Below are 18,518 nucleotides of genomic sequence, written 5' to 3' on the forward strand. Positions count from 1 at the left end.
CTGCCGCCGCTTCCGCTCTCCACGGTGCGTAGCGAGGGGGAGGGCGGGGAGGCACCGCCCCATCCCCGTGGGACCCGCCGCCGCCGCGCAGGTACCACAGCCGCCGCCGGCAGCCGGGCGGGGGGCAGCCGGGGAGGGGTCATGGGGGAAGTGCTGAGCCCGGCTGGGTCCTTCCGGGTCCCCTTCTTCCCCCGAGCTGCTGCTCTTCCCCGCGGGGTTTGCATGGGAGGGAACTGTCGGCATCTACCGAGCGGCGGCGCCGGGCCTGGGCCTGCGGGTACCCCCGGGGCAACTGGGCAGCATCTGGGTGGCTTCCAGATGTGTGCGAAACGGGAGGTCACCGGCGTTTCCGTAATGCTGAACAGGGCGCGTTTGGGCAGGTTTCACTCCGGAAATAAAAACAACAAACAAACAACACCACCAAAAAACAAAAACAAACAAGCCAACACCAAAACCAAACAGTCCAGCCGAAGCCACGTTCAGTCAGCTACATTTAAATAGACGCCAAATAATAATCCTTCAAACTGCACTCATTTTATATTTGATCCTAGGAAGCGAGAGCCAGTTCCAAACTATTCATCAAGTGGGGATAATTTTTCTTTCTTTTTTTTCACAGCTACTAGCACACCCTAGGGACGATAGACCACTCAGCAGATGCGTGCAGGATCCCGGAAAGCACTGATATTGGGTCACAAAAAGACAGAGTGGTGACTGAGGAGGAATGGCTGCAGAAATGGGAGATGGGTAACATTGGGTTTCATAAGGAGCAAGGGCATCTGTACGTGACTTGATACTTCTGCCTAAGCTGTTTAAAGAAATGTTGTGAGAGGAGGGACTTGACTCATTCAAAAAACTCTTAACTGAAAATGGAGCATTTACAAAAAAAAAAAAAAAAGGAAAATTATTTTACACAGCTTGAAAGTAAAATAAATATTATTGTGGCCTGCTTTTGACAAAAAAAAAGAAAGGGGGGCAGAAAAGAGAAAGGATTGCATTGAATGTAGAACTTTTGAATCAGATTTTAAACTATAAAGCTTGAATAGAATCATAGAATAGTTTAAGTTGGAAGGAACCTTCAAAGCTCATCTAATCCAACCCCCCTGCCATGAGTAGGGGCATCTTCAACTAGATCAAGTTGCTCAGAGCCCCGTCCAGCCTGGCCTGGAATGTCTCCAGGGATGGGGCATCTACCACCTCTCTGGGCAATCTGTGCCAGTGTTTTACCACCCTCATTGTAAAACATTTCTTCCTCATGTGTAGCCTATGTCAACAGTTTGACTAAGAATCTTAAATTTTCTGATGCAGAAGCTCTGCATTGCCATTTTAAAGTAGTGAAACTGGGGCCTAAAACAATATGCAGAGAGCATTGGAGCAATTATTGTGCACTGAAAGACAGGTACCTAAGAGAGCAAACCTGTTACATAGTCTTGCAACCAATGACAGTCACATTTAAGACCTGTGTAAGTGATTTGATAGACACAGAAGTTTAATAATCATTATGTTTAAGTTGTCTGTTGTGACCTTCTTAGAGGTGGGTTGGTTTGTTGGTTTACTTGAAAAGACAAATATACAGAGAACAGAACAAAGAAAAATGTGTTCTTTTTTAACAGAAATTAAATTTACTTCCTAAGTAGATGGAAAGTAAACGTTTTTATTTTATGTTTTTATTTCTAATTATATGAGCAGGTTGAACTAAGAACCTGTACTCCATTGTGGAGTTTGCTGTTAGCCGGTGTAGTGTGTAGCATTTGGCTTTCAACATGTCAGCACAAATACAGCATTAAGTAAAACATGGCTGTTCTTCTGCAGGCTCTTATGGAAGTACCTGGATGTACTTGTAAGTGGCAGGAGTGGACTGAGGATATTTTTTCCACTTTGTGGTAAAGCAGTAGAGATGAAATGGTAAAGCCCGGATTATAAGACCAAAAATCTTACTTGATGTGGGGAGGGGGAAGGGGAATTCCCAGCCTTACCTTGGCCAATGGAAATGTGCCGCATCTCGGCTGGTAGGAAAGCAGCATTGCTGGAGGCTGGAGGGAGGAGGAAGTTTGGTTTCATTTGCTGGTGTTTTGTATAGTAGCATAAATGGGATGGAGAAGGACTAACCTGAAAGTCCTCCTGATTGTCCCAGGTTCAGCCTGGGGAATGCTGAATTTGTGACTGAAGCTATGCCTTTGCCACTGCTTCTTTTGATGGCGATGCCAGCTCAAATTGCCTGCAATGGGGCCACTTGTGCCAGAGCATGGGACCATGTGGCATGTCACACTGGGAACTTAAGTGGTTTGGGCTAAATATAACTTCCTCTTTTTTTAAACTGATTTTTTCACTTTTACCTTTTTTCACCTGGATTATATTTATAATTAGAAGCTGTGTAAGCTGTTGATTGTTTTCATGGAGGGAGGTTACACAGACTGAAAAACCTTCATTGAACTACAGCCCTCAAGGAATCAAATTAGTGCCAGCTCTGCGGTTTTATCACGACGACTGCTTGCCCGGCTGACGGTGAGCTCTGACGTGCATTGCTGTGGCGCGGAGCTGCAGCAGTGAAAAGGTTACTGCTCCCCCCTGCCAAAGCTGCAGAGGCAGCTGGGTGGGCAGCCGGCCTCAGCTGCTGTGCTTCAGAGCAGAACACGTTTCTGTAAGCTGAAATGGACAGTTTCTCCGTTTAATCGCCTTTTGTTTTCATCGAGTTCACAGAAATAAATTATTAATCTAAATAAAGCCTGTAAATCCTCATCAGCTGTATGCTGAAGGGCACTAATTTAAGCTCCAGTCGCAGGGGTGAGGTGTTCAATATAACGCAAACACTCCAGAGAGTCAGAGTTAGATATACGAGTGCATCCTAAAACCAGGGTTTCCCTAACAAATAGATGCTGCATGGGAGATACACCTTTGGTAACGGCCCAGCCTGTGAGTGTCACGTAAATTTGGGACCTCTCTGTCCTGTGTGCAGGCTGGCAGACATGGGACACACTGTTGTTGGTGTGGAAGTCAGCAAGCAAGCACTGAAGGAATTTTTTTCAGAACACAGCCTGCCTTATTGCGAGGAGCCAGTGCCAGAGATTTCAGGAGCAAAAAAGCTGCAGGTACATTTTGTGCGTTGTCAAACGGTGTGGTGTGGTTAACCATGCAATGCAGGCATAGCTGAGCAAACAAGTCATTCTGCTTTTATGTCTCTGTCTTACTGGTAGTCATTCCTCTCTCCTGAAGAGGTCCGAAAGGAAGCTCTGAGTTGTAATTTTGGACTGAGAAGTTCTTCTTTTGAGCTTGTGACTTCGGCCTTCTTATGACACTGAAGCACCTGAATGTAAAGTAAATGTATTTTAAGGTTGGACAGTTGCCTGCCTTGAGAGATCAGAACCTCTCTGGAAGGGGTCAGGAAAAGTACCTCAGTAAAGAAAATCTAAAAATGTTTCTCAGAGTTTTTCCCTATTACACCTAAGTGTATATTTTAAAATAGTGTATGTGAATTTTTTAGGATATAAAGTAGGATATAGGATATAAAGTAGGATATACACCTCTATGTTTATATTTAATGATAGTTTGCTGATAGCTATTGTTTCCTTTTCTTTTTATTGTAGAGTACCTCTGGGAACATTTCTCTGTACTGCTGCAGTATTTATGATTTGTCCAGGTAAGATTGCACCTTGTGATTTAGAATTCTGTATAATCAAACGTATAACACTGTCATATTATTTTGTTTGAATCAGCCATAAAGATTTGGAACAGGTACTCTCAAGAAAATTCTTATTAACTTGTATGAGAAATGCGAATAGCCAATCTCCAACAAAAAAAATCTGTTCTTGACCATTAGATAAAAATTCAAAGCAAATATTCTTAAATGGGCTTCTTGTTCTAAGCTGTCCTGTAAAATTAGATTGGATATTAGGAAAAAATTCTTCACGGAAAGAGTTGTCAGGCATTGGAACAGGCTGCCCAGGGAAGTGGTGGGGTCGCCATCCCTGGAGGGGTTTAAAAGGCATTTAGATCAGGTTCTTAGGGACATGGTTTAGTGCTAGAATGAGGTTATGGTTGGACTCGATCCTGAGGGTCTCTTCCAACCGAAATGATTCTATGATTCTATGAAAAGTTACACAAAACCATGTTTGCTTTTACAGTAAAAACAAATTATCTTTAATATTATTGATGAATTCTATGAAGCCAAACACTAGCACAATTCCTTACTCAGAGTAGCTTAGTAAAAGTAAAGAGAATATACCCAGAGGTGTATTCTTAGACAGCTTTTCCTTTATCTAAGTACTAAATGTATTTTTGCCAAAGTAATGATTAACGTATGCATAAGTAAGCTGTATCCGTTGATTGTATGTGTCCCCTGCTTAACATACTTTTCTTGATGGGCTTAAGCTACATTACATCTCTCCAGTATATGTGGCTACTTAATATATTGTCAAACACTGACTCTGCAAGTATCTTAACAATCATGTCGAGACTTACCAATGTCTTCTGAAGGATTTTGAGTGCTAAAATGTCTATATTTCTTAGTTAAAAGACACAATAGAAAATGCAAAATACTTCAACACAGTCCACACTACTGATTCATGAAAAATGTTTCAACCCCTTGTGGTCTGTCGCTCCAAGCATCACTTCTCCGATTTTTTGGTAGCTTTGCACCTGACCTTCTGCTCAAGTGTCAGCTGGTGGGGGAATTTTAAAAATTTTTGAGTTGTACAGAGACTGCAGGATGACTTAGGACTATCTACAGCCTCTAGCACAGAAGGCCTTGCCTTGGACGATAATGCATCTGGCTTATTTATTTGTCCTCAGAAGTGTCTTAGTGGTGTTGGCAACAGGCGTGTTTAAATCTGTCCTAAAATGTCCTCAGACCTAGACACGTGCTGGAGTAGTTGTAGATTGGACAGCACGCAAGAAAGTGGTGTTGTTTCTGGTTTTGTAATGTGTCGGTCTTACAGGAAGCTGAAGGTGCCCAGAGTCCTGCACTATAGTTCCCTCCTCTTGTAGTTCTTACTCAGACATGATTTTCACTAAATCATAAGGTTTTGGTGAAGTTTTGTGTGTTTGTTTGCTTTTCTTACAAACAACTCTTGTTTGTTTCATGGCTGTTCAATAAGAAGATGGTCAAGTCTTAAACTTTACCTGGATGGGCTTTTCAGAGCTAGTCCATATACAGGTCTAATAGGTAGTTTAGGACACCACAATATGGTGCTTGCTATATGGTTTTTTTTTTTTTAATCTCCATAAATAGGAAAAAAAGTGTTCATTACTAGCGTCCAAATTCTTTTAGACAATAGACCATTGCTAAGACTTCTGCTGGTGCAGCTGACTCCAGTTGGTTTGAAAAATATGTATATGTAACTAGCCCTGCAAAGCGAGTGGCTTGGAACAGATGGGCTGTATATGAACATGGTTTTGTAGATACTGCCTGGTTTCCTTCCCTTTCTTGCTCCTGCAGTGTAGCTACTTGCTGTGTAGATCCCTATAAATCCTTGCTGTGTGTTGACAAATTGCCCAGGAATTGCTTAAGCTTCTTGTCAGCAATTTTTGAAAAATTTAGATCCTACGTTTTGTAACAGGTAGCATGGTAAAATCTTTAGTTTCTATCACAGCATGATTCTAATAATACTATGAAATAAACTAAAAATAGGTAATTAATTACATTTTCCATGCATATTACTGGGTCCAGTACCTAGTTTGTCATCCACAAAATAAATTGGCAGATATGTGTTCTGGGTGTATGGTTCTATGCTGGGTGCAGTTATGGTGGAAGTATGAACTGCATTTCCTACAGCAGTCAGCAGATACCTGTGAGTAGTGAAATGCACACACTCTTCTAGTTTCTATGTACAGACAATTTGATTAATTACCCAGTAATTATGGAAATTAAATTAATTTCTCTCTTGCTGAGGCTGGCCTGCAAACAAATCCTTTTGATCTCCATTAGCCTAGCATTCATTAGAGGAGAACTTAAATGTGCTCCAGACCTTTGTCAGAATGAGACATTTCAAGGTCTCTTTCTAGTTAACGAGTAACAGGAATAACTGCTCTTTGTGGGAACTCTGGGACATATGTAAAACAGTTATATTACGCAACCATTGTACCTCCTCATACAATTACGGCTGCAAAACTTTAAGGAAAAAAATTAAAATCGCATTAACTGAAACTACTAAACATGTGCAGATAGAGAAATTCACAGCTTTACTGTGTCAGTCCAGTGGGATTTCTTCAGATGTGTGAATTTCTGCTTTACAAGTTAATTTTTATTAGTTGTACTAGTATCCAGACTGTAATCTCTCATGCCTCATGCCGTATAAACACATAGCAGGAGATAATGTGGGGCTAAAGTATTGGGTGGTGATACAGTGAAACGTATACCCAAGAGGAGCACTTTCTAACACCTTAGCCTCGTCCTGACTCTACATCAAGATGAAAGACAGCTGTGTACCCTTTTTGACCTTTTCCGCGTGGCTTGGTTCTCCTCAGAAGGAAGTTGGATGTGCAGATGGACAGGGAACACCCAGATGCTCAGCAGGTCCTGAGGTCTGAGCAAGCAGGAGACCAGGACTAGGGCAAGGCCACAGCATGAGGCTGCCTGCAGCACACGATGTCTGTAGGCCCTGATGAAACTGGTGGGGAGTAAAACACATGAAATGCCTACATGGAGCCGCCACCACCACCATTCCAGTTAGAGCTGATTAAAGTTAAGAAGAAAACCATGTACGGAAAACTTCAGGAGCTTGCCTAAGGTCATGCAGCGGACTCAGCTATGCGAAGAGGAGAACAGCTGCCAAGCCTCAGAAGATCAAGCTTGTCACCTGCCCCACTAGACTTTGCTTTGACCCCTTGTGCCCGTTGCATGTTTAACTGTCTCTTTAAAGATCTCCATTCATTTAAGAAGCTGGTTATTTAAAACAGATCCTTAGCCTTGGCAAACTTTAAAAGAAGTCAGGGCTTAAAAGTGTTATCAAGTCTCATCATAGTAGGGTGGGAAATAGAGGATCAGCTTCTGGATTAGATGCCAGAGACTTAGCAAGGCCATTGCAATGAAATTAGCATCGGGCAGGGAGAAGAAACTGTCGTGGTTTAACCGCAGCTGACAACTAAGCACCACACAGCTGCTTGCCCACACTATATCACCAGTGGGATGGTGGGGACAATCAGAAGGGTAAAAGTGAGAAAGAAATTTGTGGATTGAAACAGTTAAAGAATTAAAAGCAAATTTTTAAAAATTGTGAGAGGAAAAAAAAAAGGAGGAGAATAAAACCCAAGAAAAGTAAGTGATGCAAATGAAAACAGTTGCAGATCCCCAACTGACCGATGCCCAGATAGTCCCCAAGCAGCGGCCCCTCCACCAACTTCCCTCCCGGCTTTATATGCCGAGCATGACATCTTATGGTCTGGAATATCCCTTTGGTCACTTGCGGTCAGCTGTCCCAGCTGTGTCCTCTCCTAATTTTTTGTGGACCTCTAACCTACTTGCTGGTGGTGTGAGGAGCAGAAAAGGCCTTGACTCTGTGTAAGCCCTGCTCAGTGGTAGCTAAAACATCCTGTATTATCAACACTGTTTTCAGCACAAATCCAAAACACAGCCCCATACTCACTACTATGAAGAAATGTACTCTACCCCAGCCAAAACCAGTTCAAAAGTGAAGAAAGAAGTGGTCAGTTAGACTCTGACACTCCCCCAATAGGCAGAAAGGTATTGCACAATTCCATACAATAGTATTCTCACTAAGTAAACTTATTTCAGACTTTATTCAAAACTATGCATTTCACATTACGACTACCTTACTCTCTAAACTCCTGTTTTAATAATTACCAGAAACAAGGCTCTTTCTTCCCCCCTCAAATAACCTCATCTCTAGCATCACTGTGACTGCTCTTACCACCTGTCAATAAAGGCACTTCCCAATAGTCTTGACCACTTGCAGGTTTTTGGTGGTCACTGAAGCCATTTGCCAGGAATAAAAATAATATCTGTGGCAGTGGTAGCCTGAGGTGAGCAGCAGTGTAACTTAGCTTTTCTAACATTAAACAAATTGCAAGCTGAAACTAACTGTCCTGGGCATCTAGCTGGGAACTGAAGTCTGTAAAATTACTAAGTGTGCTGAGTTAGATGATGAAGCAATGAGGCACCTTCCTTAACCTGCATTTTAAATCACGTGTGGGTTTAGAAGGTGGCCAAGAACTGAATGCTTGGATGAAGGTTAGTGCTGCCTCAAGGGTCACGGCAGGGTACAATTGCCAAAAATCCCAGCCTGTAGCCTGAATGTGTTTTAGCTACTTTCCTCCATCCCTGCCTTGTCTCAGCACCAACTAATCATGGGGAAATGCTGAGCAATTCCAGCACCTCTTTGCTATTGCAGCAGGGCCATGTACCAGGGGGGTTTCTTAGTTTACAGTTCATATTGTTTTGGATCATGAGAATGCTGGACTCTAACAAAACAGTAGTGGGGGATCTGCACAGCTAGATGGAGAATACTTGTGATTTCACAGAAGTATCTGAATAAAACAAAGGTGCTTTTTCAGTATGTTTATGCCTTTTCCTCATCTCTCTGTAGCTCAATAGTTGGCAAGTTTGATGGGGTTTGGGACAGAGGAGCTCTAGTAGCTGTGAATCCATGCGACAGACAACGGTTAGTAAGTTTGCCTTGTTACTGTCTTGAATGTATGCAGTGACACGTTTTTCCTCCTGCCACTTGTCGATGAGTCCTCTTTCATTTAAAGAAGTAACCTATACAAGTTCTTCTCTACTGCAAGCACCAGCTGCAGTTGCAAAGTGCTGTACTGATGATTTGTGAACTTCCTTCAAGGAAGCCACCCTGCCTCTTGGTGGGAAAATATGTGGTTTGTTGCAACCCAGCAGAAGCAGAGCTGCAAGTCTCATCTGAATTTTATTATTTCCTTTTTACCCCATCTGCTTCTCCTCTCTTTTTTCTTTTGCCCCTTGCTTCTTTATTGCAATTTTTCATTCTTGCCCATAGCCAACCCAAATATATTTTGACCCTAATCCCAGGATTTTTTAATTAGATACATAATCTTGAATTCACACTAGTTTTAAAAGATCGGTACTGTATTTGGTACTGTATTTTAGACTGCGGCAAAGGAATACTACGTTTTGCCTGTTACTTTTGAGATGAATATGCAAAAAAAAGATAAATGCTTGTTTATGAGGTGCAAATAGTAACCTTTATTTGAGGTGTTTCATGTGTAGCCTGAAATTAATGCTCATGAAATTCAAACTAAACTTTGCTTAGTTTCTCTGCAGTTCAGTTCAAGTTGTCTCTGCATAGAAATACGTTACCTCTTTCACTGAATATTTTGAATGCTATGCTTGAAGGTTTTCACAGTTCCAAAATAATAAAGTGTAAATTTCTTCTTTTAGCTATGTCAGTTTGATGATCACCCTAATGGAAAAAAATTCTTATCTCCTTGTTACAGTTTCATATGATCCAAACAAACACAAAGGTGAGAACTTTGCACTGTTCATGTTTTGATTTTGCATGCTTTAGTATAAATGGTATATAGATGGGATAGATATGTATCTTCCCCAAGTTTTTTGTGAGCATAGCTTTGTCAGCTGAACACACCAATACAACTGTGTGTTAAAAATTTTAGATGTTGAGACTAAATTTGCTTTCTCTCTAGCATTCAGACATGTTAAGGATAAGTGGAGATGGTATATTATTGAAGAAATTAAACTGGAAGCGTGGCTATGACAATGAAACTAGAAGAGTGGATGTTCGGCATAACATCCTGTCTGGCCCAGGGAGCTTGAAGCACTCCCAAGAACCTTGGCTTCACTCTTATTACCTGATACTTGCAACCCAATGTGCTGCCCATCTTATGCTTCTCTCCCAGCCTCTACCATGGTCTGAATATGTTTGGAAGAGGTGAAATTCTGTAAAATCATAAATAATTTTTTCCTTTTATAACTTTTATTATATACCTAAGTCTGAGGTATTTTGAAATATTTCTTTTTAATTATGAACTCTCAAAAGGAAAATATTTCTTGCTGCTTTTAGGCTCTTCACCATAATTATCCCTGAAAAAATAGGTCTTGTTATCATAAGCAACAACAGCTTAGTTCATTGCTTTCCCTCTCACATTATGCAGCTTTTACCTTTAATTATGCCATTGTATTAATAGCATAAAGCAGTTGTGGGCTGGATTCATACAGCACACAGAGAGTGCTTGTATCCACAGCATGTTCATGACTTCTCACAATGTGGCTACCCTGGCTGCAGTCTGGAGGTGATGCAGCAGCAGCACCTGAAGCTGTCTGGTGGCCCACCAAGGTGCCACAAGCTCTTGGACGTGGTGTCTTCTGGTTCCTGCAGATGATGCTACACACTGGAGCCCGATTGTAGGCCAGGTGCTGTGAGCAATGGCGCTGGCTCTCCTGCTGCAGTGTGAATGTTTGTCTCTGTATCAAGAATAGCGTGGTCAGCAGGACAAGGGAAGTGATCCTTCCCCTGTACTCTGCATTGGTGAGGCCACACCTGGAGTATTGTGTTCAGTTCTGGGCCCCTCAGTTCAGGGAAGACAGTGAAGTGCTGGAGCGGGTCCAGAGAAGAGCAACAAGACTGGTGAAGGGACTTGAACATAAGACCTATGGGGAGAGGCTGAGAGAGCTGGGGTTGTTTAGTCTGGAGAAGAGGAGGCTTAGAGGTGACCTCATCACTCTCTATAACTACCTGAAGGGAAGTTATAGCCAGGTGAGGACTGGTCTCGTCTCCCAAGCAGTTAGCAATAGGACAAGGGGGCATGGGCTTAAACTCTCAGGGGAAATTTAGGCTAGATATTAGAAAGAAATTCTTTACAGAGAGAGTGGTCAGGCATTGGAATGGCTGCCCGGGGAGGTGGTGGACTCACCGTCCCTGGAGGTTTTTTAACTGAGATTGGACATGGCACTTAGTGCCATGATCTAGTAAATGGACTGGAGTTGGACCAAGGGTTGGACTTGATGATCTCTGAGGTCTTTTCCAACCCAGTCAATTCTGTCTCCTTCCTATGTCTTCTCTCTGATTAGCCTCACTCATTTTCTTTCAGGCCCACCGTTTTATGTTCCTGAATCTGAAATTAAAAGCTTGTTTCGTAAGTAATATTTCAGCTAACCCTTAGGGCTTTTTTCCCAAAACACATAAATGTGTTTGTATGCTTCTGCTTCTCCCTGTGACCACTGATAGTTATTTGCTTTTTAGATAAGAGGTACAGTCATGAAAAAATGACTGTAAAAATAAATACCACTTAGCCACAGGGATGTTGCTGTCAAGGAAAATTCTCAGTTTTTCAAAAAATATGAGGAAAAGCCAAGAGAAAGATACTGTATCTTTTCTCCCCTCGCTATCTTTTCATTCTCCCAGGATTCATGCTGCATTCAGTGATCCTGTAGCTGCCGTCTTAGTCCCGTTTGACCATTTTGTCTTTCTCTGCACCTCACCACCAACTACCCTGGTTTTAATGCAAGGCCTTTGTACACTACTTCTACAGTTTCTGCTGTACTTTTGTAGCCAGAGAAGAAAAGTGATGTGCCGTACAAAGGAAATACCAAATGTACAACCCAAATCCATCAAAATAATGAAAGTTGGAATTATGGTGGGAATTTAAAAGTTTCTACTGAAATGCTTTGATACTGCACTTACTTCTTCAAAATGTACATCTGTCTCAGACCCCTACAGTGTATGTGCCTGGTGAGTCACTGGCATGGACAGTTGCATCCCAGTGCAAGAGAGATGGATAAGTTTTTTCCCAGTGCATTTGTGTCCCTGTGTTTGGGATTGTGAGGGAATCTGTGGATAAGATTCTTTTTTTTTTTTCCCTGACAGTTTGCATTTTCCAGTGACTAATCATTCAGTAATATGTTACTCTTTCCTCATTTTCAGGTGACTGCTGTGAAATTAAGTGTCTTCAAAAAGTTGATGACTTCTCAGAGAAACACAGACAATGGGACTAGATTATTTTCTGGAGGTGCTATATATACTGAAGTTTGTAGCTTGATTTAAATGAATTAAAATAACTTAACTCTCATGTTGCTTTTATTTTTGTCTCACCTTCTAAAGTGAGACATGTTTTGGGGCACTCTTAAAGCACGCTTCAGCATACATAAAAATGCCTGTGCAAAATTTTTGTCCATTTTGCCTACCAAGCCAGCTCTCCTACATAACTGCCTTCACTCTCTTGAGACACACACAGCTTCTCTTCAACTCCATGCACAAACAAGAATGTTTAAAATTTATCTTTTTCTTCCATATAAATTAAAATCATCAGAGCTAGAAAAAAAAAAAATGTTCCTCTTCCTTTTTTGATGTTGCCAGTTGATGCTGAGTGCCCACTGCACTGCAGGTCAACCCTGGCAACTGGCAGCCCTGGGAGCAATGATGCCTGCCATACAAATACTGATTCCTGCGACACTGGCCTTGCACCAGACAAAGGAGCTGAGTGCAAGAGGCAGGAAGTTGGTGCAAGTTGGTTCTCTCCAACCCTGTTAATCATGATTACAGTCAGTTTTGGGCCCCTCACTACAAGAAAGACATTGAGGTACTGAGAGAGTTCAGAGAAGAGGAATGAAGCTGGTGAGGGGTCTGGAGCAGGAGTCTAATGAGGAGCAGCTGAGGGAACTGGGGCTGTTCAGCCTGGAGAAAAGGAGGCTGAAGGGAGACCTGATCACTGTCTACAACTACCTGAAAAGAGATTGTAGCATGAAGGGTGTCAGTCTCTTCTCCCAAGTGTCAAGTGATAGGACAAGAGGAAATGGCCTGAAGATGTGCCAGGGAAAGTTGAGATTGGATATTAGGAAACATTTCATGGAAAGGGTTGTCAGGCACTGGAACGGGTTCCCAGGGACATGGTTTACTGCCAGCTTTTCTGACAGATAAAGACAAAAGGATCTAGTGCAGCAACTTCTTTGCAGTCTCTCGCTCCTGAGCCCCCTTCTTCAACTCTTCTTTCTTCTGGAGACGGGAAGGCAAAGCGTGTCCTGTCCCTGGGAGCCCACACTGTACCCTGCTTGTCCATGGGAAGAGCCAGCACCTGCCATTCCTCTCCAAAGACATTTATGCACAGAGATGAGTGGAGCAGTGGATCATGGAAGCATAAGCTGCAGTGGACATGACTTAGAATCAGTTCTTTTCTTGTCCATGCCGACAAAATAAAACTAGCAATTCCTTACGTCATAGAAATTCTCCTAAAGTAGTAGCTGCTCCCAATATCTCTCAAGTTTTTAATATCACAGGAGAACAGGCGCAGCCAGGAGAACATTTCCTCTAATGACTGCTCTGAACTACACAGGCAGGCACAGGCAGCTCCCAGTGCCATTAAATACACACAGCACCCCTTGGTGGTGAAAGCAGAATCACCATTGACAGGAAGAAGAAGATTTAACACCAGTCCTCTTTCAGCTTTGGTTCAGTTTGGTTTTTTAACCCCTTGAACATGAACTCGGTCTGGTCTGTCCGTCCTCACTTGCCAAATACCATTCCGGTGCCTTCACTACAAGAAAGTGGAGCTACCGAGCAAAACAAGTCCAAGAGAGCTGAACCTCAAAGCCAGCAGAACCAACGGCTGCTGAGCACCACACAGATGCATCCACTTGGAGTAGCTTCCAGAATTCTACAGCATTTTATCACATGGTTTCTGGTGACACAGCCTGAAGATATGTTTAAACACATGATCCAGCTTAGTATCTGCCTGTACCCCAAAGAAGAGCAACATCAGCTCACAACTGGTGTTTTCTGCAGACCTGGGCCATAAACAAACACACCAGACACAGAAAAACCAAAGGCTTAGAGCAGCTGAAATACAACTAGTAGTTCTCCATTCCATCAACCAGTTAGGAAACTACCTATGGCTTGTGCACTTACAGAACAGACGACAATAACTAACAAAAAGAAAGTCTTTGATTCGGAAGAGATCAGTGTATCTTTACAAGAAGTCATGAGTTCAACACACAAAGTCAGTATTCTCATTAGCAACGCACCTTCCCTGAAGAGGAACTCCTCACCTTTGATCAAATGTCAGCTGCAAGAGTGTGTAAACAAAACAAAACAACCCACACCAAAACCCACCCACACCCCAAAAGCTCTAGTTACATTATACATCTATATAACATGTCTTCATAGATGATGGCTGTTGAATTCAGACTTCAGGTCCTTCTCCTCCAGGAACCAGCTATGAAAGATAAAAACATTTTCTGTTAGTGCCACACATTTGAGTTCTACAGACCCATATACGACAGTTCTTGTTTTGCAACATTTTAGCAGATGGAGACTTCAGGGTTGACCACAAAAGCGGTTTTTATATTCAAGATGATCTTCCTCTCCCAACAGATGAAGTCAGTTACTGCCAGACAAGCAGACAAAGAATGCTTAACAAAACAGAAATGAGCTCCTAGAGAACACACGTTTGGGCTTTTGTCTTTGTTATTCACTTCCAGGAAACAATTCTGTCTAGAAACGCTACAGTTCATTTCTAAAAGGACAAAGAACATGCTTCCTTTCATGAAGCATTTCTCCAGTCACTCATTCTTCCCCAGACTGGCACTAGACTGGAAAGGTGGTTTCTTCTATGCACAGTCCAACAAGTAATAGAGCCTGAACCCTTCTACAGGCAGCAGGGAGCCAGGCAGCATTGCACTTTCATGTGAAGAAAGTAAAGAACTGACCAACAGAAAAAGAAATACAAAAGGGAAAACACAGATAAGGGACAAAAAGGAGAGCCACTCCTTTCACTGACATCTTCTCAAAAAATAGCTGAACACTTCTAGAGACAAAGAGCTGAGCTGCCCTTGGGACTGACCTAAGAAAAAGACTAAAGCATGGGTTCCCATGTGGGAAAACGTGTCTCAAAAGACACAAGATCTAATAGAGAAACATGTTGATGTCTTGCTGAAAATTTGTACTCTCACGAAGCTTCTGCTTCAGGGACAGCACACCACCAGCTCCACTGGATGGGAGTCACTTTTCCCCATACAAGAAGCCACAACATGCACCATCCCTTACGGATGAAGAACAATAAGCAGAGCACAAAGAGGCTTCAACATTCAGTCAAGATGGCACTTGCTCAGACACACAGTGACGAGGTGCGAGGGACGAGGTGCGAGGTGGACAAGACAGCAAAATGGAGATTATTCCTTCCTCGTTCGCACACAACTGCCTTAGGCTCAAGTCAGTCTTACTCGTCCCACAACATTAGGAATGCCCTCATGCAGGAATCCCAGAGTTTGCAGCCATCTATGCAGACAAGCAAAAAACTACTGTGGGTCTGTTCTTCTGGTACTTAGGAAGTTGCAGAATTCAGATTAGGGATGGATAATCACAAGATTTAACTACTGGTTCAGAACTGATCTACGTACATCAGCACATGATAAACTAGATATTGGAAAGCTTCTGAATCTGTATAATCCAACAGACGTCCAGATTTTCTTTTTGGAGTATGTCAAGGTACAACTCTCCGGGCATCACATGCTGTCATAATTGCCAGATGACTTAATGAGCTCATAAACATCCAAACTCCTGCAAATACAACTCTATATATACGATAATGGATGAAATGCAAATGTATCCCATCCTACACCGTTATGCAGGCAAAGACTCATGAACTCTAGGAACCAGCCTACAGACTGGGCAACAAAGCCAGTGCTTCCCTTGCACACCTGAAGACCAGAAAAGCATCCACCAAAACAAAGTTAGGGCTATGCTCTCTTCATGGGTTTTTTGCTTGTTTTAACTGTAATGTGTACCAAGTAAGACAATAAGATCACTTTTCCAGCACCACTCACACATCGATATGCCCCAGAAGCTAACTGAAAATAGCTTATGGAACACGCCTGTCTGCAAAGCTCAGCTTGAAGTAGTTGAACTAAATTACCGATTGCTTTACAGGCAGAGAAAATAACTGCATGTAGCATTTGAGCAATGATGACTTACCATTGTTATGTTCTTTCCATTGAGCAAAATCTGGTCTAGATTTGTGATTATTCTTCTGCCCTCAGGTGGAATCTCACTGAAGTAGCATTAGAAAAAGGAAGTAAGAACAACCAACCAGGGACAATGCCTGCAGCCTCGATTACAGAACTGACATACATCTCTGTATTAAGATGATATTTGCTGGAACTAACAAATACATTAGCCACACTACAGTGTAATCTTGACAAATTTATTGACCTGGCAACCAAAAAGATCCATTGCACTCTTCTGCTCAGCACATCAAGATTTGCCCTCTAAGTCTCGGCAATTTCTTGAATATCACCAATAATCAAAACAGGTTTCAAATAGCAACATGGCATGACAAAATAGTACATATTTCTCTTGAAGTCCACTCATTTTTTTAATCTTTGCCTTGACCTTCAGGAAATGTCAAACCAGACTAACTACTGAGAAGTTCAACACACAACCCACGCAAAATAAAGGCTACCAATTAGGAACCCGATTACAAGTATCAATCGTGCAACTGCTACTCTATGGCACGGCTGCCCTGAACCGATCACCCCCTAGAGATGAAGTCCAAGGGAGAAACTACTCAGCTGGCAAATATTCCAAAAACACGTTTTGCTCACAGATCTTACAGCAAGTTATCCCTCAGCAAAAAAAAAGATTAAACGGCAACAACAAGCAGAAATAATACTCACTGAACCATCTTCTGCGGGATTTTCCCGTACCGGCCGACACCGCCGGACCCGGCGGGCACACCCGCTGCCCCCGCTCCAGCTGCCCGCCAAGCGGCGGCGCCGGCCGCGCCACCCACGCGTGCCCACAAGCGGCCTCGCCCTCCCCGCCCGCCCGCCGAGCACAAGACGGACCCCAGCGCAGCCCCGCCCGGGCACCGGGAGAGCGCGGAAGCGTCGCGGCGCCGGTTCCCGAGCGGCAGCAGCAGCGGCAGCAGCAGCTGAGAGGGGCTGGTGCTCGCCTTGGCCGCCATCCTGGACACACACCCGACCAATCGCTACCGCCTCCCGCAAAGACCGACCCAGCAGCCCCGACGGGCGGATGGCAGAGCTGTCGCTCCTCGGCCCCGCCCCGTGTGCCGGTAAACGCGGGAACGAGCGGGAGTCGCGCGGTTTGGCTGCTCCCGAGAGAGAGCTGGAGGAAAAACTCTTCCCGCCCCCTGTCCCTTCTTCTCCAGCCGGGCAGCCTCCTGCAGCTGCCGCCGCTCCAACCGCTGCCGACAGCCCGGTGGCCCCGATGTGCCACCCCACCCTTCCATCGGGCTTTTTCTTGTGCGTGGAGTGGCCGGTGGAGACTTTTCAGTGCTGTGTGTCACAGCTATTTTATGTGCTGATTTTCTTCCCACCCTATTTTCTCACTAACGCACAAGAAGGTTGTTGCAAGAAGGATTTCTGGAAACGCTTGAACATCCATAGAATTGGCTTGGAGCCATAAAAAGCACTGTCTCTTCAAACACGTTTTGCATTCTTAACACTCCAGCACTAAAGAAAATCGGTATTTCCACTTGTACAGCCATTGCACATTCTGTGGCGGGTCAGAGTCCAGAAGAACCGCGCCTTCAGAAGCTCTGTCCTCTGCCTTGGAGGGTGACACTCCCTCCAGAAGCGCCTCCACCTCTCAGAGGAGGGACAGCTGCTGCTGTCCCGGGGCTGCAGGCTGGGCTCTCAAACGAGCCAAGTTTCCCAGGTCACTCCGAACAACTCGGCTTTTGGCTCCTGGAGTGAAATTCAACCTTTGCAACCACCTGATCCCGCTGCCTTGCTGGGCTGGGCACAGGAGCCCTTCGCCTGTGACCAGGGCAGGGAGATGCAACGCTGGGCTTGAGTCGCTGCGGAGCTGCAGGGCTGGTGTGTCATCCTGCAGCAGAGGGGGATGAAGTGCCAGCTGGGGCAGTGACAGTGACTGTGCCAGTCAGCGCAGGCAGGTGACAGGAACAACCACGAAGCCACTAATGAAATGCAAAGAGTACAGCACGGGAAAGAGCACTGGATCAGCACCCGGTGGATTGTCCCTTAGTTTTCGGTTGACTATCACTGTTCTTTATTGAATTATTGATTTCTTTTTACTGATGTATGGTTGGTCATTTCAATACGTTTGGGGATTTTTTGGATATTAGTTTTCCTTTCTTTTAAAAGGGGAAAATGGTGTGGGACAAATTTTTATTCACACATGGTATAGGACTAACACTGTTTTTGCCAGTGCCTAACCAGACTCTATTGAATGGAGCTTGGGACTTGATAGAAGGCTTCATGCAAATTTGGAAGCAGAGGGACCAGGGGATGCGTCTCAAGCAATACTACAGGGTGTTTCAAAAACATGGTCCCAATTTCAAATGCAGTGATTTCCAATTGGGTGCATCTTTCCGAAACATCCTGTACTTGGGGAGAGTTGTGGAAACAAACTTGAGATGGGTCCTATGTTACCTCTGTTCCTGCTCCTTGTCCCATAGACATGTAAATATAGAAAATTAAATCGATAAATGTGTGCACACAGAAGCCCACAGGAGACCACCGGAGACTGCAGGAGACTGTCGGACACCGAAGGACACCGCTAGAAACCACAGGACACCATTGGCTCTGTGTCTTGGTTTAAAAAGGA

At 43.7% G+C, this 18,518-nt stretch overlaps 1 protein-coding gene across 3 annotated transcripts; it reads left to right on the top strand.

The window, feature by feature from the left end:
- Positions 1 to 37: 37 nt before the first annotated feature.
- Positions 38 to 12,062, top strand: TPMT (thiopurine S-methyltransferase). 3 transcript variants are annotated; one of them, XM_080338783.1, is made up of 9 exons: positions 38 to 91; positions 617 to 778; positions 1,810 to 1,902; positions 2,954 to 3,086; positions 3,582 to 3,634; positions 8,538 to 8,612; positions 9,362 to 9,444; positions 11,029 to 11,073; positions 11,862 to 12,062. In XM_080338783.1, exons 2-9 carry the CDS (start codon positions 741 to 743, stop codon positions 11,930 to 11,932), a joined length of 591 nt encoding a protein of 196 aa, XP_080194909.1. In that variant the 5' UTR covers positions 38 to 91; positions 617 to 740; the 3' UTR covers positions 11,933 to 12,062. The 3 variants fall into 3 exon arrangements, with proteins under 3 accessions (XP_080194909.1, XP_080194910.1, XP_080194911.1); XM_080338784.1 differs by lacking the exon at positions 8,538 to 8,612; XM_080338785.1 differs by lacking the exon at positions 1,810 to 1,902.
- Positions 12,063 to 18,518: the final 6,456 nt, after the last annotated feature.

This window comes from Nesoenas mayeri (genome assembly GCF_963082525.1).
Source record: "Nesoenas mayeri genome assembly, chromosome: 2".
Lineage (NCBI taxonomy): Eukaryota > Metazoa > Chordata > Aves > Columbiformes > Columbidae > Nesoenas > Nesoenas mayeri.